At 37.9% G+C, this 26,709-nt stretch overlaps 1 protein-coding gene across 3 annotated transcripts; it reads left to right on the top strand.

The window, feature by feature from the left end:
• The first annotated feature begins 1,506 nt into the window (after window positions 1-1,506).
• LOC111329914 (MAP kinase-activating death domain protein-like) lies at window positions 1,507-26,322 on the top strand. 3 transcript variants are annotated; one of them, XM_022934679.2, is made up of 25 exons: window positions 1,507-2,515; window positions 4,723-4,971; window positions 8,795-8,875; window positions 9,091-9,417; window positions 10,463-10,529; window positions 10,647-11,052; window positions 11,368-11,642; window positions 11,979-12,146; window positions 13,304-13,394; window positions 14,303-14,483; window positions 15,178-15,288; window positions 16,536-16,652; window positions 17,273-17,564; window positions 18,192-18,433; window positions 18,568-18,742; window positions 19,338-19,548; window positions 19,659-19,875; window positions 21,736-21,843; window positions 22,535-22,699; window positions 23,027-23,099; window positions 23,774-23,805; window positions 24,182-24,256; window positions 24,376-24,445; window positions 24,830-24,876; window positions 25,261-26,322. In XM_022934679.2, the coding sequence occupies exons 1-25, from the start codon at window positions 1,679-1,681 to the stop codon at window positions 25,336-25,338; spliced, it is 4,695 nt and encodes a 1,564-aa protein (XP_022790414.2). In that variant the 5' UTR covers window positions 1,507-1,678; the 3' UTR covers window positions 25,339-26,322. The 3 variants fall into 3 exon arrangements, with proteins under 3 accessions (XP_022790414.2, XP_088591391.1, XP_088591392.1); XM_088735265.1 differs by lacking the exon at window positions 15,178-15,288 and having other exon boundaries at window positions 1,508-2,515; XM_088735266.1 differs by lacking the exons at window positions 15,178-15,288; window positions 16,536-16,652 and having other exon boundaries at window positions 1,508-2,515.
• The last annotated feature ends 387 nt before the right edge of the window (window positions 26,323-26,709 follow it).

Here is a 26,709-nt window from a genome sequence, read left to right as displayed (position 1 = left end):
CCGATGTTGGTACGCTGGACTCCGGGTCGCGAGGCCTGGGTTCGAGACCAGGGGCCTGTTTCTCGAAAGTCCCGTTAACTTATATTAACGGGCCCCTAAAGTTGTTCTGTTTTCATTCAGAAAGTTTTGAAAATGATTAAAAAAAAAAAAAAAAGGATAAAACTATCCGCTAAAGAAACAAAAAGACTGGTTTGGGTGCCAGAACCTGCTTTCCCATCTTTTAAATTTTGATTTTATCTTTAAATTTTGATATTATAATAAAAACATGGCTTCGGGCCCGGTTACCGGGACTTTGGAGAACTGACGGGTCCCTGCCTGGGTCAATGTGCTTTGTTCTTGGGTGAAACACTTTACTCTCACAGTGCTTCTTCCCACCCCACCCCACCCCACCCCACCCCACCCAGGAGTATAAATGGGTACCAGTGAATTGGCTGGAAAGCCTGATGAAATGTTGGAAATAATTTTACAATAAGCTAACTCCCATAAGGAGGGGGGGGGGTTAGTAATTCTCTTAGTCGCTTCATGCTCTGAAAACCGGGATAAGCTCTAGTAGGGATTAGTCACTCGGCTTGAGTACAGACTGATCCTTTTCTCCGCCTTATTATTGGTTTTGAAAACTCGCCCCACTCATTCAACCTGTCAGATTTCAAAGTATCGGCTCATTCTTATTTTTACTTCGGGTCGACATTGGCTCTTCGAGCTATTTTTTTATTTTCATAATCTTTATTGGCCATTCCGATTCCTCTTGTTTGGTTTACGACCACACTCTTTAAAAAGTGCCCCACAGAAGTTTCTAATGACCAGACCTTACAAGTAGCTCGTTGCTGACATGAACGGGGCAGTTTAGAAATCTGTTTAAAAGTTGGAATTATTTCAAGGTGCTCAAATAAAAGTCAAACGACAGAGATATTTGCTGGTCACTTGTTCTTTAGCGTCTCACCGATCTTTCATGTTTGATCTGGTTTGGCGACTTCTTGTCTTATATCCAGACCTCCACGGTAAAGAAGGGTCGTGCAGGTATGAGTACGCAAAGCCAGCTACGGGAAGTGTTTTATCCGATTCGTAATATGTTTAATTAAAGGTAGAAACCAATAAATATGTTAGTTTTGACTCGCGTCAGTCAAAGGTATGATCTTTGGGGCCTGAACTGAGCCTCGTCGAAATGACTCCGAAATAAATGATTGATAGAACTGTATTGTTGGTAGCACATATGAATTATATTTGTCTTTGCCTAGGGCAAACTGGTTGAAATAAAAATGTTGATTAATTTGTTCGAAATCGTTAAGTAAAACTTTTCACTTCTACGAATCTCTTCCCTCACCCGCAACATATTTTTTCGCGTATTGTGTCACAGAATTTGTTAAACTTAACACAAGAAAATTGGCATAAATTCGTGTCACTTCAAAGAGTTGAGCGTTATCCCCGATGAAAAAAGCGGACAAAAAATGAAATATTTATTTACTTGATGATCGTGACGTCATAACATGCGAAGAAACGCGTTATCACGCGTGAACAAATCGAGAATTCTACCGATCACGCCTGGTTGCCTTCTCACACGATATTTACGCGTTCAAAATATCCGTCTGAATGGATTTGGCTGTAACTGGCCGTGAAAATTACCATTATGAGGATATTGTGCATGATAAAGTCTTGTTCGAGACTTAAATAACCAACAACGATGTGCTCAAGTTCGCACGCCATGCAGACAAGACTGATAGATTATCTTGTTGTTGTCGGTGTACGCAAGCCGACCATCGACTCAACACAAACGCCGGAGCTTTTACGTCGTTTTCCACAAAAGGACCATAAAGATTTTCCCCTACCTGGAGACGTGGTTTTCTTTTGTCAGCCGGAAGGATGCAGTACGGTGTCGAAGAAATTTTCTCTCCGCGAGGCGAACTCGTTTGCGTTTACATTGACTGAGAAAGACTCTGGTAGGGTCCGCTATGGGATTTGTGTCAATGTTTTTCGTCCTTGTTCGAATTTCGACAACAAGGAGCGAAGCGATTGCAAAGAGACTTTGCTGACAGTTCGGAAAAGGTCTCGAAGCAACCACAACAAGCGGAATTTTTGCATGAGTCTCACATCTTTGTGCATCGTTTCGCATTATCCGTTCTTCCCAACATTCAGGGAGTGTCTGTTTTACCTTCGAAAAATGATCGACTCGAGAACTGGAATTAACAGCAAATGTGACAAGAACGACAACATCATACCAGGCTTAAATAGCTGGCCTGTTTTTACTTGTACAGAGGACCAAAGAGCAAGTCATTTGGCTCGAGATATGGAAGAAGTGGAGACGTGGATTCAGCGCCTGTTTCTTGCACAAGCACCCGTTCCCGGGAAAACTCGTGTTGAGGTTCAACTTCATTCGCCTGAGATTTATTCTCCTTTGACCTTTGCAATGCCAGAATCGAACCGATTTTCGCTTGTAGACTTCCCCATTCACATTCCCTTAGAACTTCTTGGAGTGGAGACTTGTTTGAAAGTCTTAACGTGTATTTTACTCGAACACAAGGTAAGTCCCTGAATTTCGTAAACCTTGTAAAAAGTCAAAACAAACAGTAGCCGATCCATCATTTTAAGACGCAGGTGTAACGAAAAGTTTACAAGCGTAGAATCCTCATTCTCTTTCTTTGGTTTCACTGAGGTGAAGTGTAAACTTAAAGGAAACAACTTTTGCTTAATTAGAGTATTTTTCTCGATCCCAAGAGAATGGTTTTTCTAAGTAAATTTATGAAGCAGTTAACTTGTTTCCTTTTCTCGTAAGTTTGGTCTGGGTAATTGTGTTTTTCTTAGTTGATACACGTCTCAATTTTTCTAACACCTTTTGATCGCAGCGGTATAAGATTTTATTTATTATTATTTATTATTCAAAAATTATTTGGATAATATCCCCGTTCAGAAATAGGGCCTTCACCTGTCTTTTCGTGAAAATTCTGCTTTTAATATGTGACATTTAGTTCATAAGCTGTATTTGTTTACATTGTGAATATATTGATCTTCCTGGCTTAAATGACCAGTGTGACTCTGTCGTTTGCTTTTAAAAGTACAGGGTGAACCTTGGTGATTACAGAAATGCCCACGTTGATGATAAGTTTACCAAACTTCGTTTTTAGACTCTAATTTACATAGAAAGGAAATAAAGACTATACTGATAAAGCTTTCAACTAACAGCACTTTCTATCTTAATGGTGCATTAATTATTCTGTGTTAAGGGTGTTCTGCTCTCCAAAAAATTACCTCTATTCAGTCTGTGCTGAAAATATTTTGATCTGTAACAATAATAATAACATTTATTATTTGTATTGCGCTTTTTCTATAAAATATTCAAAAGCGCGTCACAACAGTAATTAATAACTAAAATTATACAATTCTTTCTTTAAAAATCATAAATTATATATATTTATTTACATTAAATTAATGAAAGATAATTACAAATAAAAATTTAGATATACTAAGATAACTGAAATGATTCCTTAAATAAAAATGTATTAATATTTCTTATAACACTTGCGTTAACGCAACACCTTCAATATCTTCACCTTGATTAGAAGTATTTTTGACAACTATTGGTACAATACATTTCCAGAGTGGCCACTGTTTAGACAAAAATATTTACTGAGTTATTACTATAGATGCACCACACAAATTAATGTTTTTAATATTTGAATAGAGAAAACCTTTAATATCCTTTTTGTCATTCATCTGAACAATTTTCTCTGGGTGTTTCAATATAATCTTTCTGTTCTAATATTGAGAAGGATTTTTCACAGAAATGGAAGTATGTAATATTGCAACTCCTCACAAGAATTATTTTGATCTGGTTTGATTTTTAAATTACAGTGAAGACCTACAACATTGATCTGGTTCAGATTACAACATTGCACACACATCACAAAGCTTCATTTCAGAAGCCTTATAAATTGGAATGCAAACTCTGCAAAACTCATCATCAAATCCATATATGAAGCAAACTCATTCACTGTGCAAGTGTCATTTCAAACTTTTCTTTTTTATATTGCTTATAACCACTCCTCAATAAGCTTTGGCCTAGATCATCAGACTGCATTCTTAAAACAACATGTTTTTTCTCCCTGTATTATCTTTTTCAATCCAATTGTATTTATAAGTCTATACCAGTATTAAAAACCTGGTGATATTGTTGTGATAAAGGAATGCAGATATCCTACTTTTAGAGTGGAAATTTTTGAACTTCCTTCCTGTGTCATACAAATTTGTTCAGGCGTAGCAGTTTATTTTTAAAGAAAATTATTATGCTGTGACATCAAGCTTAGTTCTTTGCTGTTTATCCATTTAAAGTTGATAACAATAGAGTTTCTGCAACTGTCAAGTTTGAAAAGCTGACAGATTGTGATTATGACAGTATTCACCCTTGTGTAGGTTAGCTTTGCGTGCTCCTCTTTAACCCTTTCATTTCCAAGATCTCTTTTATTTATTAACTCTTCTTACTGTCTACTATACAATTCTTAAAATGTTAGTTCAGAGAATTTGGTATTGGATCAACTTAAAATCCCCTAATTCATATGTTTCTTTATTCTCATCAATTGTTTGCTTAGTATTGTAGTGATATTGTGGGAAGAAATTCTATCTTGGTCATAGAATTACTTGTGATCTTAGAGTTAGATGAGGCTATTTTGCTTTTAGGCTTGACCAACCGTTTTGTTTCCTGCTATTTTTATTTGATTTCCAATTAATTTTCAGGTTGTGATCCAGTCAAGAGATTACAATGCCTTGACCATGAGCGTCATAGCACTAACATCCCTCCTTTATCCGCTGGAGTACATGTTTCCCATCATTCCATTACTGCCAACATGCATGAACAGTGCAGAACAACTGCTACTTGCCCCAACACCTTTTGTGATTGGTGTACCAGCAAGTTTCTTTCGATACAAGTCAGAAGGATTTCAGATGCCAAGTGATGTCTGGGTGGTTGATTTGGATTCAAACAAGGTTGGTAACAAGCTTTGTTGTGGAATGGATTCCAGAGGATACTGACTGTTTTGTTGTGTGGACTTGTGGAAAGCATTATTTAAATTTTGTGTCTTCCTAACCTCAACTCAAATTATCTGGTTGGTATGACAATTACATTAAACTACTGGTAAGACCTTGTCGGTATTTATAATGTTAGGTCTGAGAAGTTGATACAGGATTGATCAACTAATAATCCCCTAATTTATATATATATATAGTAGTGTGGCACATGAGGACGGACAACTTCGAGTGAAGGAAGACATATACTCAATAAAAAGTCTAAAAAGTTTAATAAAAAACGTTTCGGTCCGAGACCTTCATCAGTTGTAATACAATGACTTAAAAATTCCTTAAATAGATTTATATAGGGCGTGATGACACATATAAACAAACACAGTAATTACTACACGAAAAATTATCACTATAAAAAGAAATAGAAAAATTGTCGAATCCACTGAAAATGTAAGGGAACCAGCGTTGACTTGAAAGGCGAGACTTGTACTAAAATTCCCAATTAACGCTGAGACTGGGACCTTTGATGCCCGCCCAATTTGAAACAATTCTCCGCATTAATTATAGTTTATTCTTTTTTTGGAGTGAAATTCCTGGCGTTTATTCAAGCCGAAGGGTGCCAGAAAGAACAGCTGTGCGCTTGAATATGCTTCTTTGGTAATTAGAAGTTTCTCGATATTACCTGAATTGTTTACTGTTGCCTGCACTTGATCAATGCATTGGAATGAGAAATCACTTAAATCATGTGGTGTTTTGTTAAAATGTACCGCTACTTCACAGTTCTTTTTCTTAGTGACCATAGCAGACTTGTGGTTGCAAAATCTAACCCTAAAGTCATTTGTTGTGGAACTAATGTATTGTAGGCGACATTTCTTGCATGAAGCCAAATAAATTATGTTCTTAGAAGGAAACTATGTTCTTACTAAGGAATTAGATTCAAGTTCTTCTAAGTTTTCAAACAGGCAAAAGTTACAAGATACGATCGAAACTTTCCTGTGATTCTAAGAACATAATTTATTTGGCTTCATGCAAGAAATGTCGCCTACAATACATTGGTTCCACAACAAATGACTTTAGGGTTAGATTTTGCAACCACAAGTCTGCTATGGTCACTAAGAAAAAGACCTGTGAAGTAGCGGTACATTTTAACAAAACACCACATGATTTAAGCAATTTCTCATTCCAATACATTGATCAAGTGCAGGCAACAGTAAACAATTCAGGTAATATCGAGAAACTTCTAATTACCAAAGAAGCATATTGGAGTGCACAGCTGTTCTCTCTGGCACCCTTTGGCTTGAATAAGCGCCAGGAATTTCACTCCAAAAAAAGAATAAACTATAATTAATGCAGAGAATTGTTTCAAATTGGGCGGGCATCAAAGGTCCCAGTCTCAGCGTTAATTGGGAATTTTAGTACAAGTCTCGCCTTTCAAGTCAACGCTGGTTCCTTTCCATTTTCAGTAGATTCAACAATTTTTCTATTTCTTTTTATAGTGATAATTTTTCGCGTAGTAATTACTGTGTTTGTTTATGTGTCATCATGCCCTATATAAATCTATTTAAGGAATTTTTAAGTCATTGTATTACAACTGATGAAGGTCTCGGACCGAAATGTTTTTTATTAAACTTTTTAGACTTTTTATTGAGTATATGTCTTCCTTCGCTCGAAGTTGCCCGTCCTCGTGTGCCACACTACTTCTCCTACCATTTATCGAGGTTTGGACTGTGAATCCTTTTGGATCCTTCTGGCGCGGCATCACTGTTGGCATTTACTACTATATATATATATATATATATATAGTAGTAAATGGACTACTCAAGTTATGCACATATAGATTTTAATACAGCCTGTTTCGGAGACCAACAAAAGTTGATCCACTCATCAGTCAAACTCCATACACACTGAGGCATCGTGACGGTTAACTCTAACTCAGCAATGTGATCACATGACACTGTTTGAAAAAATCTTGAAAACCGTGCGCACGCCGATAATAGCGTTAAGAATACTTGAGAATATATTTTCACCAATGTCTACAGTTGGATATTATTTCACTTCGCTTGTTTAAAGAGGCTTCATGTGGATAAGACAAGATAAAAAATTTCTCAGTAAGGCATAAATTGCAACGTTTTGTGGCATTGGAATATGCTCTAGCCCTAGCAATAATTTTCCATGAAATCGAATAGTTTTCCCTCTTCTCCTTGAGTTTCCAGAGGTACTTGCTCAGCTCTCTGTCATTTCACCGTCTCTCGTGGTTGAACGACATTCAGTGGTTGTGCCATCTAGTCTTAAAATCTGTCGCTGTGAGGCCAACGTACGTTTCAGTTTCTTCCCTGGTAGCGACTGTGGCTTGGTAGATGACCTCGCTTTGCAAACATTCCTCTCCTAAAGGGTATTCGTTTTCGTTTCTGCAGTTGCACAATCTTTGGGGGCAGCTTTCTTCGGACATTTTTGCGTTCCTGATTGTGGCTTTGTTATGCCCGTCTATGATCTGTTTCATATTGGGTGTGCATGAGTAGCTCAGTTTAATGGTGTTTCTATCGAAAATTTTCCTCAGTTTGTGGGTGACTGGAAAGCACTTGTCAATAAGGTTAATAAATGCTCTGCCAATGTTGGTCTGGACGTTTCTGTTAAATGGTGGGTTAAACCAAGTTATGTTTCTTTGCCTTTTGGTTTGGTATTGCGGTCGGTGCAGTTCTGGTTCAGTGAAGTGCAGCTTGTATGTGTATATAGCCACTCTTGTGTAACGCGTCTTGGTAGGGAGGTGTGGCTTTGTTAAACATGTCTTCGTCAGAAGAGATTTCAGAAAGTCTCTTATTAACTGCTTCGGGGATGTTTCGTAGTATGCAAGGTGGGTGGTTAGACTTGCTGTGTACGTATAGAGGGGTAGTTGCTGGTTTTGAATAGGGTCCGAATCTTCCGGTTATCACATAATTTATTTTTTTAAACAATGTCATGTGATCACATTGCTGAGTTAGAGTTAACCATCACGATGCCTCAGTGTGTATGGAGTTTGACTGATGAGTGGATCAACTTTTGTTGGTCTACAAAACAGGCTGTATTAAAATCCATATGTGCGTAACTTGAGTAGTCCATTTGCTACTGTAATCGCTCCTTCATTGTCGAGCACTGTCCTGGATCCTATGTTGCCTATTTCGCTTATATATATATATATATTTTAATGTATATTTTAATTCTCATCACTTATCTACTTGATATTGTAAGGAGAAATTCTCTCTTGGTCACACATGGCAGTTATAGGGTTAGTAATGAACAATGACAACTCCTTTTAAGTGCAAAGATAATGTGAGAGAAATGTACTCAGCTTGATTCATATCATCATTTGTGAAAAAAAATAGATAACAGACAACTTTTGAATAAGTATGGATCTACTTGCTCATACTCTGTTAACTTTTACTCATAGATGGGACAATATTTCAAAAGCTAATTACATTTACGCATCACAGTTTTACAATCCAGCCGTTAATAATTGTCATATATTGTATCACACATTCAGCATTTGAATTCTATTATGTCATATGCATAATTATACTCCATATTGTTCTCTATACACATTTCCTAAGGTGCTGATAAAGAGAATTTGTTTAACAATAAGGAGCTTCAATAGTTGGTGATCACCTACTTTATTCTTGCAACCTTGTGTGATTTAGGGGTGATATTGTACAAAGAAATAAGATTTTAGTCACTACTACAGTTAAAGGGTTAAGATATTGTAGCATGGTTTCATGTGTTAGAAATAGCATTTAGCTTTTATTTTGTGTATCCACAGATAACAGTTCCCTTAACAGCGGATGAACTTCCTCCATTGCCGCAACCTGAAGGTGCAGTACTAATCAAGAGATTGAAGTTGGTCAGTGCCTCAATTTGTACTACTGATTCTGTTTGTAAACAATAAGATTCTTTTATTTTTTGATTAGTACAAATCAGATCCTTGTTTCACATTTTGTATATATGGTTTATGTGATATCTTAGAGTAATATTATTATAAAATTGAATTAAAATCTCTTGAATACTTGTCATAAATACCACTTTAGCAGCGCTATATTCTAACTTCTTTTACATCAGGCTCTTCAAGCCCTCAGTATACCCCCTCAGACAGTTACAAATCTGAACCAAGCCACTCACCTGGAAGACACTGGACCTCTATCCCCAGATAGCATCAAAACCACTGCAGTACAATTTGTCTTTGGAAATGATGTGGATGCTGTAGACACTGCTGTCAGGGTTGCGATGGTAAATTTCTTTACATCACCAAACATTCTAGGGGGCATTAAGGAACACACAAGGACTCTAAGGCTGTTTTCACGACCTGTGGTGGCTCTCCAGAGGGGACCTTTCTTGAGGTCAAGACCAGAGCTGTCAGAGTTTGTGGAAAGACTTGCTGAAACACAGGTGAGATGATTAATATGACACTAATATGATGTTTATTCAAACCTTTTGCAGAGAGCTGAATTACAGGTTTGTTACAATGAGATGTTGTTCAGGTTGAGAACAGACGTCGGCATTTTCTCAGGCGCCTCTGGCAGCCACTTCAGTCCATATCAATCTCACCTTCCCACCCATCACACCCCAGGGGAGGACATCCATCACACAGTAATCTCGTGTGTGGAAAATTAATATCTCCTACCCCAACCCTGCAGGAGACGGGACCTCCATTTATTCTTCCCTATCTGAGAAGACTAGAAAATCTAACCATTTCTTGATGTTATAGAAAGGTAGCAAATTCTTCTCAATTATTTTAAGACCTTGAGTGTTGGTCCGGCCAGGGCTCGAACCCTTGACCTCCCGCACAACAGTCCAGCGCACTATCCATTGGGCTAACTGGGTTGTGGTTAGAGGAAAATGCTGTTGTAAAGGAACAACAGCTCTTATTCCAGTCTTTGGGGAGGTTTTACCTGGTAGCCTCGCTTTGCATATATATGCTAATATAGGACCGCTGTCCAACTAAACCACGCACACAGAACTGAAATAAGAGCTATTATGGTTTAATTTTGAAGCTGTACTAAGAGAATGTTTTACTCCAATACCCTCTATTTAACAGGTTTAAATGAAATAAATATTGTTTGACCTGCAGATGGAAATCAAGCACAAAAATTAGGGTACTTCAGTGAGATTCAAACTAGTGAGGATCATTTCTTTGCTTGATTTTCATCCGCTGGTCAAGTAAAGTTTACATGACTATTTCATCAAAAAATTGTGATGTGATTCGTTTAAGAGAAGAGTAACCCAAAATTTTCCCCATTCCCAATGTGTGGCTTGTAGCTCAGCTGCTAGTAGAACTCAATTGGTTTCAGGAGGCACAGGTGTGAATCGTCTGAGTCATTTTTTCATTCAACCTTTTATTTTGACCTAAAAAAATTTATTAACAATTTCCTGGCTTTTTATTTGGCAAAAAAGGTATCCAAAAGTATTTATATGAGATGCTTTCTTGTTTTAGTCTCTAGAGTATTATGGAGAGTGGCTGGTTTATCCATCAAACACAGTCTTTTTAAAGATTCTAAAAGGTAAACATGTTTACTGTATTGTGTTTGTTTTACCTGCTGATGTGCTAAAGGGTGTAATACATCCCTGATTGAAGGAAATGTTATTGAAATTAACTGATCCTTTTTTACTTCTTCCAGGCATCTTTGACCCCCAGATCATTGGAGACAAAGGCAAGTGGTTTTCTAGAGACCTAGAACCTGTTGTTTATCAAGTGTTCGACTCAGATTCCAAGATCTACAGGGAATCATGGATTGAGGTTGACTATGAACCCAGTTTGATTTTTGATGAAGAAGAAGCCACGCCAAACAATGATGAGGATGATGACAGTAGCAGTTGCCACAGTTCTGTCAGTGATCTTGTGCAGAGGATGATAAGTGGAGAAATTAATGGTTCCACACCCATTGGTTCTCATGCACCCCCTTTTGCTCCTATAAGGGCATCATCACCAGTGCCAGACTTGCAAGCATCTTTTGCTTTGCCAGGCACTCCAGCTATGGTTGAGACCATGCTAATACATAAGAAGATATCAGTGGAAAGCACAAGGTATAACTAATAAAAAGCAACAATAATTTGCAGGTATCCTGAAAAAAACTGTTAAACATTTGCTAGGAGTGTGAGAGAAAGAAATAAATCTACACCATCCACTGATTTCATTGACAAATAGCCAGCCTAGACTGCCTGAAGGCAAGGAGGGAACTTTCACTCTTCTTCAGAAAATTATCATGAAGACTAATAAAAGTTTGTTGTTTCTGTTGGATGTTTTATTCAGAGTGCTGCAGGGTGTCAGTGGGCAAACCTTGGTTATAAACTTGCCAGGTGTACATGTATAGATTAAATATTTATGTTTATGTCTTTTAGGACTGATCGATCTGACTCAACCAACACAGACTCTGCAGCTTGTTCCATGAGCAGTGGTGATACAAGTTCATTGCAAGATGAAGACTGTGAAGACTTTATGCATTCTGTTTCCAACCCTCCCAGTCCAAAGGGAAACAAAAAAAAGTTGACTTCAGATGCAGAAAGTGAAGGCACTTTTGTATCTGGGGCATCTTCACTATCTGGTTCATCTTCAAATACTATGTCTCCAACTGAGAAACAGAGTATGTTCACCAACAGTACTGAAGCTGTACTGGGTAAGACACAAATATATGCAAGGAGAATTTGTTTAACAATCAAGAGCATCATTCAATCAAGAGCAGTCCATGATCATTTTCTTTATTCTCATGACCCTAATGTTAGCTTCAGGGTGTTACTTAAGGGAGAAATTAGGTGCTGGTCGCTGCTGATCACTCACAATTATATAACTCCCAAGATCTGTTTGAATTAAAGGGAGAAGTCGCGTGTTAATCACTTCCGGGAGTTAATGGGTTAAAGTGCTAAAAACCACCAATTAACTATTACTGTAATGGATATATATTTCCTATGCATTTATTTAACTCACTCTGTACCTTTTCCTTTCAATTTCTCAGGTCTGTGGAATAGTTTTAAAAAATCCACAATCAATATAACTAAACCATCTGAACAGGAGAATTCAGAGAAACCTACAGTAAATGGTTTTGCTAAGAGAGTTCCCCCATATCCTTCACTGCCTAACAAGCTCTCTCCTCAAGAAGAAAAACCCTTCTTTCCTTTCCCAGGTAAATGATAAGAATGAAAATAAATCTTAGAGAGCATTATGCTGGTAGCACACATTAATAGACAAGATCAGTGTAGGGTCATATTTGATTAATACTGTATTTAGCAATACGTTTGATGTTACTTACTCTCTACTAATTTCTGATTACATGTAGAAGCTATCAAAATATCTGTATATTATGCAGTTATTTTTAGATCTGATTCAGTGATGAGCACACAAATGGCCCAAAGCTTGATAGGGAAAAGTTCAATTGTTGCTGTCTGTTTTTCATTTTAAAGTGGTTTTACATCTCCAAACTACATGTAATACCACTTTCATGTTCCACAGTATAACAATTTAACTCCCACAAATGACCATGAAAGTATTTCTCCTCACATTATCAATACAAAATCAAGCAGACAAGCGACGAGAATAAATAAAAATATCAATAAGGGAATTGTCAATCAAATCAGTACCAAGTTCTGCAAAAATCATTATTAACAGTTTTATGGCAGACAGTATGGAGGATTACTATTGAGATCCGTGGGGGTGGGGGGGGGGGGGGGGGAAATGGTTATGATACTTTATTAACCCATTGCAGGCAAAAAAGTTATAAATTTCTGATGGGGTGTCAGGGGGGGGGGGGGAGGGTAATTCTTGTTACACTTTTGACATAAGCTACATCCAGCAATGCAGCAGAGAAGATGTTTTCCAATCATACCTTAACCAGCAGCGTTGGTTAAATTGGTCTTGAGACAGCTGTGTACAAGGGCAAAAATTGAGGGGAAGAATTAGAGGAAAATTTCCCCCCTACCCCAAATGAATTAATGTTGCTAACAATTTTCAATCACATTGATGTTTCCTGGACAACTGTAGACCTACATTGTATGGCAAGCTCAGCTGATGCCTGAGAACTAAAATTTAAGTAAGCATCAATGTGGTTTGGCTTCCATCTCATCTAAAAACTGAAAATTGTCCAAATTTTATCTGTTGATAATCAGAAATACCAACTTAAATGAATGTCAAGTCAAGGTACTTGATGTGAAACTTTTCAGGAAATGGGTTGCTATGATGGCTCAAAAGTGGAAAGTAAATGCTGTACACCTATTCAAACCTTTTTTTTTGGAGAATTTCCTTCAATCTATGGCTAATTATTTTTAAATTGTATATTTAAACAAGGAATGAGGCCAAAACCACCCATACCTGGTGAAAGACTACAAGGACGACCCACTCTGACAAAGCAAATATCCACAGAAAAGCAAATGCAGAGGTGACCTTGTTTAAGTTTAAGTTTAGTTGAAGTTTTGTTTAGTTTAAGTTTAAGTTTAAGTTTAGTTTAAGTTTTAGTTTAGTTTAAGTTTTAGTTTAGTTTAAGTTTAGTTATTTTAACTAATTTATTCAGTTTTTTTGTTCATTTTTGTTCTCCAGAAAAAATATTTGAAGTATTAATTTGCTTCAGATAGGATGTGATAGGGTGGTTTGATTGTCAGGGTAGAGAAGTCATTATAAAACTTTTGTCGATGATTTGTTTACTCCTGTGTAAGCCATCATGAGATGGTGAACTGATCACTTGAGTGAAACTCATTCTTATAATGACTTGCACTTTTACTAGCACCACTAAGCAGACAATCACAATTTAATCAAATGTTAGTCTACTCTGTGGAGTCAATGTGCTGCCTTTGCTATGACATCTGCAAATGGTTAGAATAACTGATGTTCTACAGTAACCTTCTCAGTTAAAGGTAATAACCAAAATGCCTCGTCTCCTGCACCTTCTCTGCACTGGTTAGCATGGGATGGTACAAAACACATGCCTTTCTTGCAAAGAGTAGGGAATGTAGCTCCCAGTGTGGCTTTGTATCTAAAAGTTCCAGAATTGGGGGGCACTTGCAAAATTAACTTTCAAAAAATTGTAAACTGCTTAATGCAGTCTGGCTCAATTCCCACACAAAGTGTTGATAAGCGCATCAGAACATATTGATATGGGGAATGGGATGTTTCAATGCATCTTCATTGAATTTCTTAGAAGTAAGGGTGAGCTAGGAAAGTGAAAGGGAAAGAGAAGGAGAGTGTTTAAAAGGGTAAAACAATAACACGAATCTTAGCTTGCAACATACAGTGTAGTCTTTAAGGAAATACTGTACCTACATGAACATGTTCTTGAAATTTTTCTTTTAGTGAAAATCAACAGTTCCTGAAGGAAGTTGTGCGTGGTGTAGTTAAAGGTGATGGTGTGGGCTGGCTGGCATCCAAAAAACTACGCAGACTGATGATGGATGAATCTCTAAGGACTGTTGTTGCTAATCGTCTTTACAGTGCTCCATCTGCTGACCAGAATACAGATGCAGTGGATGACATGGTAGGTTGGCACAGTTATTTGTAATATTGTATTTCCAGCACAAGAGTACACTTTTGGGTGGCATTTGTTCAATGTGGATCATGGCCAAAGGGCAAAGAATACTGGATACAAGCTTATAGCGGTCTCAGTACTCAATTCTTCATCAATGAGAGACATTTTAAGCTTGAACTCCTTAGCAACTCAGATAACAGACAGTTGGTATTTTCAAAAACTTTTTGAAATTTGATATACCAGCATTTTATCTTTTTTACTTTCTGCATGGTTCATAAGTCACATAGGACCGAGCAAGACAAGTGGTAACTTTTTTCAAGGGACCAACTGTCACCTAAGATCTTTAACACGCCTGAGGTTTTAGGCAGCTTTTCTTAGTGCTATATACATGCTGCATTCATATTTTTGATAACTTTAGTCTCTGACCAAGACAGTGGTTAAGTGTACCTCTGTATGAGTACAACATGTATATGTCGATTTTTAGGGGTTTCACCAACAACCTTTTTAGTTATTATAATTATTTTTTATTAATTTTTTTATTTTTTTCAATGTGTCGGGGCTGCAGTCCAGGTGTTCCAACTCTGACTTTACATTTGAATGCACTCTCAAACTTAAGTCTCTATTTTATATTATTTTTCATCTTGAATGTTGTAAAGGTATGTTGCTTGTTTCTGTATGACTGTAACATTTTCTTATTGTACAGCTCATCAGTAACATAATTCCTCCCTCCATGCTGGCGCAGTATATGCAGGGGCATAGCGGGCTTACTTCTTCTAAGACGAATCTAGACTCAAAACAAGATGCTAATGCTGTTGTTAGTAACTCTCTTCTCTTCTCTCTGCTTAAATGCTAAGTCACATGTTAAATTTGTTTGATTTCAAATGTTAAATACAATTATTGTGAATGTAAAATTAATACTGTAACTTATGGAATACTGTAAACTTCCATTACTGTTGATGAGGGGTCACATAGCAGACTTAATTTCAAAACATGAAACACAAAATTATTGTGGTGAAAAATCCTTAAAGATAACTTGATTAGTTCTTTTATCCAAGAGGGAGGTGTGGGGAGAGTTAACAAATGCAACTCATTACCTCTTTCTCCCCAAAGAAGGATGTTTAGTAGCTTTGAAATTCAGACATCACTGAACTACTTCCCTTGTGCACCAAACTTACTGACACAAATGAATAATTCAAGCAACTTTGAACTTTTTTTTCTGTTTCCATGTACTTGACATCAAGTCTCTGAAGTATAGAGAATAACACTGTGATCATGTTTGAGGAAAAACATCCAAAAATTTTGGTTAAACAATCACATTCATTCATTCATTCATTCATTCATTCACTGTTTGTTTTTGGGACAAAGATTTTGGATGAAAATGGAAGTTTGTAGTATCACTGTTAAAATTTTCAGAGTTAAACTGTAACTAGAGTAATTTGTAACCATTATCATATTTGTCTATAGCTCACAGTGGCGTTATTTTTCTTTTTGGAATCTTTTCATCATCTATTAATGTTCTAAACTTGCTATTCTTTTCTGTTTGTTTGCTTTCTTCCTTTTTGTTCTTTTTTTCTTTCATTCAGTTTGGTATCACTCATGGTGTCTTCTGTTGTTTGTTTGTTTTATCATTTTTGTGGCAACATTGTTATCTGTTTAAAGTGTGTCTTGAGGAATGTGTTCTCTTTATGTCAAATTAAAAACCCAATAAGATAAATAAAAACAAATTTCTTTGTAATCAATGTTTGGTTTTCATTTGAGATAATCTAGGAGTAACTGTTGTCTATTGTCACTGAGAATAACATTAAGTTACTCCAAAAAGAAGACAACATCAAATTCAAAGAGAAAAAGCAAAATGATATTTTTCCATCTTCAGGTGTCAGATGGTGGATGTACCAAACTAAAGCTTATTGAAAGTTCTGATAATTGATCTAAATTTTCAATTCACCCTTCTTCACCTTACTTATCCATAATTGTAACTGTAGCATGTGTTTCTGTACCATGGCCATCTTTCTCCTTGTGTGTATGTTGTTTACTAAGCTGGCTCTTCACTATATGCTTCAGCCTCTCTGGTGGAATACCTTGTCCTCACTCTCTCTTGGATGGTCTGCACCTTCTGCTTCTTCTTCCACTTGGGGCACTGGGGCTGACTTCACTCAGCCTCCAGTCCCTGAAGCTAAGGTAGGTGACCATTCTCCCAACTCGGTCACCATGGTAACTTAAAGTTAGCTGTTTAAAAGTTCTTGAAAACCACACAATCATCGCAATACTGCTAAACTAAAGTTTGTAAAAAGAAATGAATCACATATAAATCAATCTGCAGCTGGAAAAGGTCTTGTTAAAAAAAAAGAAATTTAAACTGATTCCATCTGGAACCTCTGAAGTAACTTTAATGATGAATCTTAAACTATTCTCAAATACCCTTTTAAATGTGTTAGTTCCTTAAAGCCCCTCTCGGTGAATTTATCCTATACCATTCTTACATCTTTAAGAACTCTTAAATACATATCATATCTTAAACTTCTGATTTGAAACCTTTTTTTTTTGGTATGATTCGACACTGATAAATTTTACTCATTCATTTAATCTGTGGCATTTTGAGAAGCATTGATGACTCTTGGGGATGTGTAAATACTCCATTAAATATCTTGTACGCGTCTTTTTCATTGTGTCATTTTACTGTAGAGGGGACCTCTTGAAGTGTTTTTCTTTGTGCGGCATACTCTAACTTATTATTTGGGCAAGGAACCCCTCAAGCAAGTATTTATTCTTCTGACTGATTTAGCGTGCTTTTATTTTAGAGAATTTCTCGCAGTGTTTACAAGGGGATGTTAGAAGTGCTTAGGGCTGCTGTGCAGGGCTTTGAAGTAAGCGTCGAGAACCATGGGATAGGAGGTCTGGCTTCTGCTTATCAGTATCTTGAAGTAGCTCACACACATTATTATGGGCGAGACATCAGGGAACAAACAGAGAAGTTAGCAAGACTTCGTGATGACGATGAACTGTCAGTCATTTCGAACTGTGATAGTATCTCCAACCTGTCAGACCACTCTCAGGATATGTCTGCTGTCCAGTCTTGGGTTGCTGAAACAGGTTAGTAATGAATCAATCAAACCTCAAAGTGAAAACCAGTAAACTACCGGAAGCGCTGGAAAACGCATATGGTTAAGTCACGATTGGTTATGGTTTTGAATCTAATTGGTGGCGAGAGATTTCGTAGCCAATCACATTGCTAAGTACAAAAGAAAAACTATCGAAAATCTGGAATTTACTTCCTGCGCTTAATGTAAATTGTTTTCTTAATCTGTGGTTGTGTGGTTGAGGATGGTTCAGGTTTGGAGTTTAGGCTGGACAGTCGTTGAAACAACTTGGACAGAAACTGTAAACGTTGTGAAGTTAAAATTAGCGGTGTATTCCATTCAGTTGGTTATTCTCTGCCTCTGGAAGGAGTTGCCTCTCGATAGATGCCTATATTTTTTCCATTTCGTCAATTGTAATACTTGTCAGGTATCTTCTCTATCTTCAGTCATCACTGTGCCCTTGTGAATAATTTTTATTTCTAGCTTGTCTTTTTAATCATACCGAACTCCTATTTTGAAACCTCCTTCAAGTTGAATGTCGTGTGTAGTGCAATAATCTGACTCGAACATTGCTATAAGGCAATTTCCGTGAGAAGTTACTGGTTGTAAACAATTTACATGATGTTGTTGATGTTCGCAGGCAAGAGGCATGCTACGTTAAATGGCAAAAGTGACAAAGACAGTGGTCACGGTGAAATGAGTGATGCGAACAGCGAGATTGAAACAATAATGTCATCAGGATCACACAGCAGTGAAAAATCAAAGGAACCTCCTGAGCTCATCCGGTCAAACAGTGACGTAGCTGCACTGGTAAATAGACGAGAAAAGGAGTTGAAAGAGAAAGTGTGGAGAAGTGGATCCATTGATCCCTCTAAAATACAGGTACAGTAGGCCAGCTTGTATGAAAGATTATAGACCAGGGTTTGGTCTGGAATGTTTAAGGTTAGCATCAACGTATTGTTTAAATTGACCTTCCTTAAATTATTGTTTTAACATCATGACTGTTATTTTTTCAGGATATGGTAAGAGCTGACAGAGATCACAGAACGAGACAAGCTGACAAAAGCCCAGCTTTAGCTCACATGAAGTTACAAAACAGTTTAGTACGCCGCAATTCTTTTGACCGTCTAAGTCAGGTTTCATCTTCCATTCCTCCAAGTCCCTTGCTGAGGAAAAGCAACCTAAACAAAGGTAACTTTTGTTCAAATACAAATGATTCCCAGTTCACCTGAGTGCTACATGGTTCATTTCGTGATCTCAAGCTCATTTGAACCGTTCTCGATTTGACTTGTCTGTGAAAGTGACTCTGTCTGGAGAAACCGAAAAAAAAGTGAGGTTTTTCGGCTGAAATGGAATGTGTTTTGCTGTAAGGAGATGAGTTGAAACATTTGGGGCAAACTGACAAAGGTGGAGAGACTGGTAAGGTGGAGGCGACCTCGTTTTGGTTCAGAAGGCGAACTCTCAAAGGTGGTAGTGGCGAACTTCCAGTGGGGCAAATCCTCCATAAATCGTTTTAGACTTTGTCCTCAACGTTTGGTGCGTTACAAGTTTACTCCTAAGCAGAGGATACAGGGAGGGGCTAGGAATACAGGACCAGGGATACAGAGTCTCCCTGGGCTTGGGGGGTCCATTGACCTATCAGAAAAGCTCAGAGTAGCAATTCCACTGCAGTCAATCGCACTCGTCCTGGAATCCATGGGTCTTCACTGGAAGTAGTATCTCATGTTCAGATTTTTTATAAAAACCTCAGTTGTCAATCATTTATGTTTCTTCTTCTTGTTTCCAGGTTTTCGTTACTACAATGGAGACATCTTTCCCGTGGAAGGGGAGGACAGGAAGAAAACGACAGGACGACGTTACCTGTTTGAAGGTTTATTAAATGAGAGATCAGCTCTGTGGGATAACATGGATTTCTGGGAAAATATTTTTCTTGATGCTGTGGCCGCAGAGAGAGATGCTGTCGGAATGGACCAGGGGCCTGTCGAGATGATTGACAGGTAAACCAGTGAAATTCCTAACGCACCACCGCTGACATTACGATATTATGACAATTTTTTGATTCGATTGATTTGTTTTAATTTTTTGGCTCCTACTTTTTCTTTACCAGGTACAACTCATTAGGCCCTTCAGAGAAGAAACGGCTTGAAGCAGATGAAGACAGACTTCTAGCGACCATGTTGTATAATTTGGTGGCATTCATGATTGCGTTGAATGTTGACAAGGATGCAATCAAGAAGAAAGTCCGTAGACTGTTAGGAAAGTCACACATTGGGTTGTTACAGAGTCAACAAGTCAATGATCTGCTGGATAACATCAATAACTTGGTAAGATGATCTGATAACCGGACACAGATGACATTTTGCCCCTTCAAGAACAACGTTGACCCGTTGACAGTGTATGACTTCCCGACCACCTGAGTGCAAGTTAAATCTGATGGGCCAGCTTTGTCGTGATTTCAATGATAGTAAGAGGCAAACAAAACTTGAGCAATCGCGTTTTTGAGACGATAGGAAAGAAGCGGTAGCATTACCTGGCAGGAATCTCACTGTAGATGTTCAATATTGTACTTGATTCTTGCTCCACAACGAAAATAGCGAACACATCTCATTCAAAACAAGACTAGAACTTCGAATTTCGTGCGTGGGACATGTTTTTTGCATCTTCTTTTTCTCAAGACTAATATAAATGCTTTGAAGTGGAAGTTGATTGTATGTTGAAGGATCCTTTGCAATTAAGTTCAACGGTTGTGTCAGCAAAACCTTTAGAAATATTTTGTTCAATCATCAATATTAATTGTTGCACTTGATCAAATTTATGATGGTCACATAAGACTAGTGATTTAAAGGCTTGACAAATGTACACGTTGTGGGCAAAAATTCAACGAGTTCTATGTGACTACGTTTGCTTCAGTAATATTTTCCAAATGCTGGTTTTTCCTGTGGAAAGTGGTACATTTGTTGCTGTTAAAGGGAGCTGACATCTCTATAGAGACGGATTTGTTTCAGAAGCATGTTTGTGACTTATTGTTTTTCTTATTCCATTCGGACAATACAGATAAAGCGAAAGCGTTAAATGAAGAATAAGCAAGCTTGTGTGTAAGCTGTTGTTAGTCTGAATTAAACTTCAAAGAAGCCAAAAATGATCAAGTCAACACTTAGTTGTGTTGATACAGCCGATTAGTCATGTGGTCCTGTTTGAGTTTGATTCTAAACAGAGGTTCTTATCTTCTTCCCAGCTCTGAGGTGAGCGGTGTTTTATCTCTCCCACTTCAGTGATTGCGCTTTGTTCTGGGGGAAGTCTTATTGCTTTCTTATTGAGTCATTGCTTTTTTCTGGTTAAAAATTGTTACTGGTTTTTATCTTGTAGTGAGCGAGTTTTAAAGCTCAAGTTGTTCTCGATCATTTCCCGGTGCATTTTTTATGCGATCTGACCGATGCTGAATTGATCGATGTTCGTCTTTTATTCCATGGTTTAAGCCAAGAGATTATAAACTAACCTCTCGTTTAAGCTGAATTTTTTTTCTTTTGATATAATCGTGGAGAGACCAAACTTACAGATTTTTTCCAATTTGTTTATCAAAAGTAGCCAAAATGAAAGCATTTTCCATGAGCGCCACTTTACAAAACGTTTTCACATGTTAATTGAGGAACGATATTGTTACATTTGTATCTTTCCATACAGAAATTATGTTTCCTTGCGTTATTTCCCAGACTTGCAGCCTCGTATTACTTCACTTTTGTCGATCTGTTGTTATTTCATGCTTCGCTTTATTTTGTTCAAAAGTATTAATTCTGGTCAGCTTACTTTGTTTTTAAAAATGTAGTTTTGTTATGTGAGAGAACTGGTCTTTCCTCCGACCGAAGTCCGATCTTAAATAACCCCCAAATTTTTTTCACAACTTTTTGGTAAAGTATCGTAATGTCTTGAAGTTATATTGACTGATTTATTTTACTTCTGGAGTGAACCACTGAGTTCTGAGCAGTGGTGGAAGAGGAGAGGGGGGTGGGGAGGCTGTGTATTTTTAGTACAGGCATGTATGGTTTCCCAATTTCTTCAGGCATCTTTTTTCATAAACAGTGGTAAACTGCCTACAAATCATACACCTCTTTTACCTCAGCGATCAGATATTATAACAAGTGCTATGAATACTCATCTTTCTCTGTCGTTCTCTTTGTTTTCATCAGAACGGTAATGACATCGATCTCAAGCCAGCGGGCAGCCGTCAGATGTTAAAGCAATCCTTTGTTGTTCATTCAGGGGATTCCATGAATGGTGACGTATTCTTCATGGAGGTATGAATCCAATTTTTCTATATGTTTACTAGATTGACGGGGTGAAGAAATTTAATCAAACATTTTTTTTATGGGCTAGTGCCGGGTTACACATGAAGTCCAGTGAGCGCGTGTGTGAGCGAGTATTCGCGCTGCGACCCTGGACATGAGGGAACTCTTTCCCCCCTCCCTTACAACTTGCGCGAGGCCATTTATGCGCTGACCACGCTGCTTGAGTTTTCTGTTATAAAGCAGGGAAGAATTTAAGTTTCTCATTACAAAACTGGGGGATACAGGTGACGTTTTGCGGTACCTTTCAGATACTCTTCTGCTGGGTTACCGGTGTCACGACATACAGGTTACTTATAAGGTCCTAAACGAAACCTGTTCTTCTTGCGTCCTGCCAGCCAAATAGCTGTAGCCTGTTGCAGGTGAACATTTAGTAAAAACCGAGTGGATCAGTCAACGGCGCGATAGAAGGGGCAGGGCGTATACGACGGAGGTTTGGGTCCGGTCGGGCAAAGAACGTGACCCGTTCCAAATCTCCCTCGTTTTTTTCACTCCCTCAAAATCTATCGCGCTTTTAACTACTGAGATAGGGGGAGACTGGTGGCGTGCATTGGTATGCAACAGTCTCTCATAGCGAGGAAAGGTCATGTTTGTGGGCTGATACTGCTTGTTTTAAATTAACATCAAGTTGCTTTGCATTTAGGTTTGCGACGACTGTATTCTTCTTAGAACTGGCGCGGGTGCTGTGGTGGAACGATGGTGGTACGAGAAGCTGGTGAACATCACATACGCTCCAAAGACTAAGGTACTATGCCTGTGGTGTCGACAAAAAGATGAGACCATCCTAAACAAGTTTTGTACCAAGAAGGTAAAACGTTTTGTCACGTGTAGTGTGTATGTATGCTTTTGTGTTGACATAGAGGTGTTTCGCCTGACTGTTCTTGGGTGACTTTTAAATGCGTCGCAAGAACACATTTGACGTACAGAGGAAGCCTTGCAGTTGTTCATGGGCTTTCCCGTCAGCTTTAATCCATTTTTATTCTAGTAACTTGATAATTATATTTATGGCAAAACAAAAAACAAATGAACTGGAAAGGATGCTCTCTAAGGGCGAGGTAACTGAGCAAGAATTGGAGAGAGAGCGTGACACAAGAAAGTTTGCGACGTATTTTTTCTTCCTCCTTTCTTTCAACAGTGTAAAGCTTTGTATTACTGTATCAAGGAAAGTTTACAACGAGCGGCTGACAGACTCAGTGACAAGGGTACAGGTCGGTTGATTTGTCGACTTGGTAAAAACGTACTTCTGTGTGTATTGCTATTCAGAGTTAGCCGGAGAAGGATAACCTAGTGTAGACTTTATGGAGCAAAGTAATTCATAGACGATGTGAACAACTGTTTATTGCCTGAGCTGGAATTTCCGATATGTGCAGCTTACAAATCAAGCCTTTTCCATTTGGTAGTTGCCCCAGGAAATGTATCTAGCAAATCGGATGTGCTCAGTGTTCTTTGATATGAAATTTGATATTGAAATTAATGTGAATCATATCAGTGTTTTAGTACAATCGCTTGGATCCGCGATCTTTGTTTGCCATACGTGTGCTGTACTGTATTAACCCTCGTTGTTGTGTTAGTTGTTGTTTGTTTACAGGTGTTCCGTCTGTGATTCGTCATGTAGCTTCCATCTGTGTCTGTTTCCAAGTTGTCTTTCCCCGTTTAGTGTGATCATCTGCAGCTGATGTTCAAGTTGTTACCAACAGTATTGTGTAAAACCCTTGTTTAAGTACCTCGACATATTGCACTGCCATTTTGTTGTAGTTTACAACTGTTTTGGTTGCTATTTTGTTTCTGTTTGCAATTGTTATGAGGTTTGCTTTTTCTTTAAATCAAAGAGGCTGACTAATCGTGTGTAGTTACCTTTGTTTATCTGTTATAAACCTTACAGGAGTTCAACTTGGAGGAGAATTCCCTGTAACGGTGAGTGGTTTTGTAGATGACGTTTGACCGTTTAATCCTTAAGAGGGGGACTGGCAGCTAATTTCTCCTCATAGTGTCACTTTTGAATCAAATAGTAAGGTGATGAGAATAAAGGAAATGATCGCCAACTGAAAGAGCTCTTGACTGTTATACAAACTCTCCTTGGTCAGTACTATAACAAATATATAGAGAACAGTATGGAGAATTTGCATACTGATGTTAGGCCAGTGTGAAGGGTCAAAACTGTTACTTTTCGTGCGTAACAAGGGCGGGCGTCTTTACGACAATACAAGCTATCAGCAATGAAGTCCTGATCCAACAACAAGACAGTACGGTCCGCAGTTACTTAAGTTTTATTCACCTTTATATTTTACAGGATCTTGATACCAACGAAAGTGGTCTTCTACAGGTCACGCTGGAAGGAATTGGATTAAAATTTGTCAAGCGACGAGTAAGTTGTACATTGGTTTGTTATAAGCACCTTTTAAAACTTTGAATTCCGTTTTCTTTTTATCGTTCCATGATTTGCTTATTTATTATTGCGTATTTTTTATTACTTGATTTTTTTAGGTGCATATTGATTTGTGCCATATAAGAAATTGTTCCACGCAAAGAAGTGTATTCCTTTTGGAGGAGTTTGGTGAGTAATGCGCTCAGTCACATTTGACTGCATAATTAGGAAAGCTTTGTCTGTGGCGATGTAATAAAGCGGATACAAGAGACTTTTTAGTCATATCTTTGCTTTCGAGATTATAAAATTCAGAATTTGCACAGATCTTTATCCTTTAGAGAGGTAAAAACATAACGATAAAGAAGAACCTCCATGACCAAATTCGAACGTAAAGCTATCTCCCTCGAGGAAAATTTTTCACTTTGTTCACTATCAGTTAACTCGAACTCCCACCCTACCCTTGTCTACCCTTGCACTTCGAACGGCTTTTTCTTCGCGGCCGTTCGACAGACTTGTGCTGTGTATGAAAGATACCATCAGGTTCAACAGAAACATCATCCTTGTTTATTTTAGTGCCAGCAACTCAAGGAACAATTCAACACAGATTTGGTTCCCCAATGGTGAGTCGTTAACTCTACATTTTTTTTCATCTTAATTACTTTATATGACAAGCTGAATGATGCACGCATTTTGTTTGGTTCTGGATGACGCACCATTAAAATTGTTTGGCTTTTTTATTACTTTTAAAAACTATATTTCATGCTGCCATGGGTCTGTAGAGTACTAAATGACAGAGGACGTGAAAAGGTGATGAGCACACCAGTGACACACTTGGCTGCGCCTTGTGTGACACTTTTTGTACTTGCTACATTTTGACGTCATCTGTGATCTGTTGCTGAACAGACACACGACGACATAGAATACATTTGTTGAGGAGATCTGCGAGTTTACGCAAGTTTTTAGCTGTAAAGAATACTTACCACACTTTTCTGAATTTGTTCTAGTGTAATCAAATTTGTTACGCCGTATTATGTCTGTTCTCCTATGTGGCTGCGTCGCGTAACTCAAACAACACTGGCTGAAGAACCACCTCACACGTTTGCGCATTCGAACATTGTGAAGGAGAGAGCCTGGATACTGGTCTCGACCTATTGCCCTCAATGCATAAGAAATCCAGTGAAGATCATCCTTTCCCTGACTTTCGAGAGAAAAAAGTACGCGGAGAATTCCCCATAGATTTGTGAACCGTCTGAATGTAGAATACGATAGACTATCATCCTGTCCATACCCTAGTTGTTTGTGATTCATTTCGCAAAGGATTTGTAATTTAATCTGCTTAATAGAGGTTTTGACACTAAGAGAGAGGTACGACACACCCTTCACGAGGACGTATAGCCTTTAAAATAGTGCAGTGTGAAAAATTCTCATATTTGAAAATCCGTTAAGGATTAATGGAGGCAAATGGCGAGTATTTACAAAGCAGTTTGTGAGGCTTAAACTGAAGGGCCCCTTTTCAGTAGTGTGTTTAGACCTCTCCAATAAGTGTACCTCCTTGTTTTAAATTATTGCAAATAATTGAATCATTGTAAATAAGTCCACAATTACTTCAATGTTTCTGTCAATATCAGCCATCAAATAAGTAAAACTTGCGTCATCTTTCCACGTTCTGTGGACCGAGAAATGAGCCATTAATTTTAATTACGAACCAGAAAGGCTTATTTTTGACAGAAAGGAGCTACTATAAGTAGGAAGTTATCCGGTTGGTTTAAGACCCCAGGGATTACCAAACAACATCAATTACAACAATAAGAATAATAATAAGAATTTTAACTGATATTAAAGTATGTTTTATTTATTGTCAGCATTGCCAAGGAGAGGGAACTGCGCGAATTCAGTTAATAAAAGTACAAGTAATTTAACGTAATATAATGAAGCTAAGTTAAAGATAAAATATCGCATACACATTCATTCGTCACAATGGATGCAAAATGCTCAGAAGAATTCTTGTAAACTAAATGTATTCCAAACTGAAGGGTCTGGTAATAAATGGAGCATTTTGTAAGCGAGTGGCGGTCTGATTTTAAGAATTTCGCCCCATTTATCAGATTGACGCGCAAAAAGCGTTACTGAACTTTTCTTTAGAATGCTGCCAACGAAATTTTCATCCAAACAGCTCGCTTCAAAGAAAGGTTCAGGCGCTAGAATGGCCTCTAGGGAGTATATTTACAGATGGAAGAAGTTGGAAACGGTGAATACAAAAGGCGGTCAAGCCGTGGTCCAACTGAAAGGTGATATCCTTTTAGTTCTACTCGGTAAGTATTGTGTGCTTTGTACGAGGTGATCGGATGTTTTTGTCATTAGAAACTGATAAAGCCTTTGTCCCTCATTGATCCTTGCTGACTTTGTCCAAGCTAAGCTAACGCCATTAAGACTTAAAGCGAACGATATATTTT

This window comes from Stylophora pistillata, chromosome 10, assembly GCF_964205215.1.
Source record: "Stylophora pistillata chromosome 10, jaStyPist1.2, whole genome shotgun sequence".
Lineage (NCBI taxonomy): Eukaryota > Metazoa > Cnidaria > Anthozoa > Scleractinia > Pocilloporidae > Stylophora > Stylophora pistillata.
This window is presented reverse-complemented; position numbering and strand designations above follow the sequence as displayed.

Bases quoted from the DNA above. Each gene is read 5' to 3' on its own strand.
- LOC111329914 (XM_022934679.2), top strand. From the start codon at position 1,679: ATGTGCTCAAGTTCGCACGCCATGCAGACAAGACTGATAGATTATCTT. The intron at 8,876-9,090 runs GTCAGTGCCTCA...CTTTTACATCAG, and splicing joins TAATCAAGAGATTGAAGTTG to GCTCTTCAAGCCCTCAGTAT. The intron at 15,289-16,535 runs GTTAGTAACTCT...TATATGCTTCAG, and splicing joins AACAAGATGCTAATGCTGTT to CCTCTCTGGTGGAATACCTT.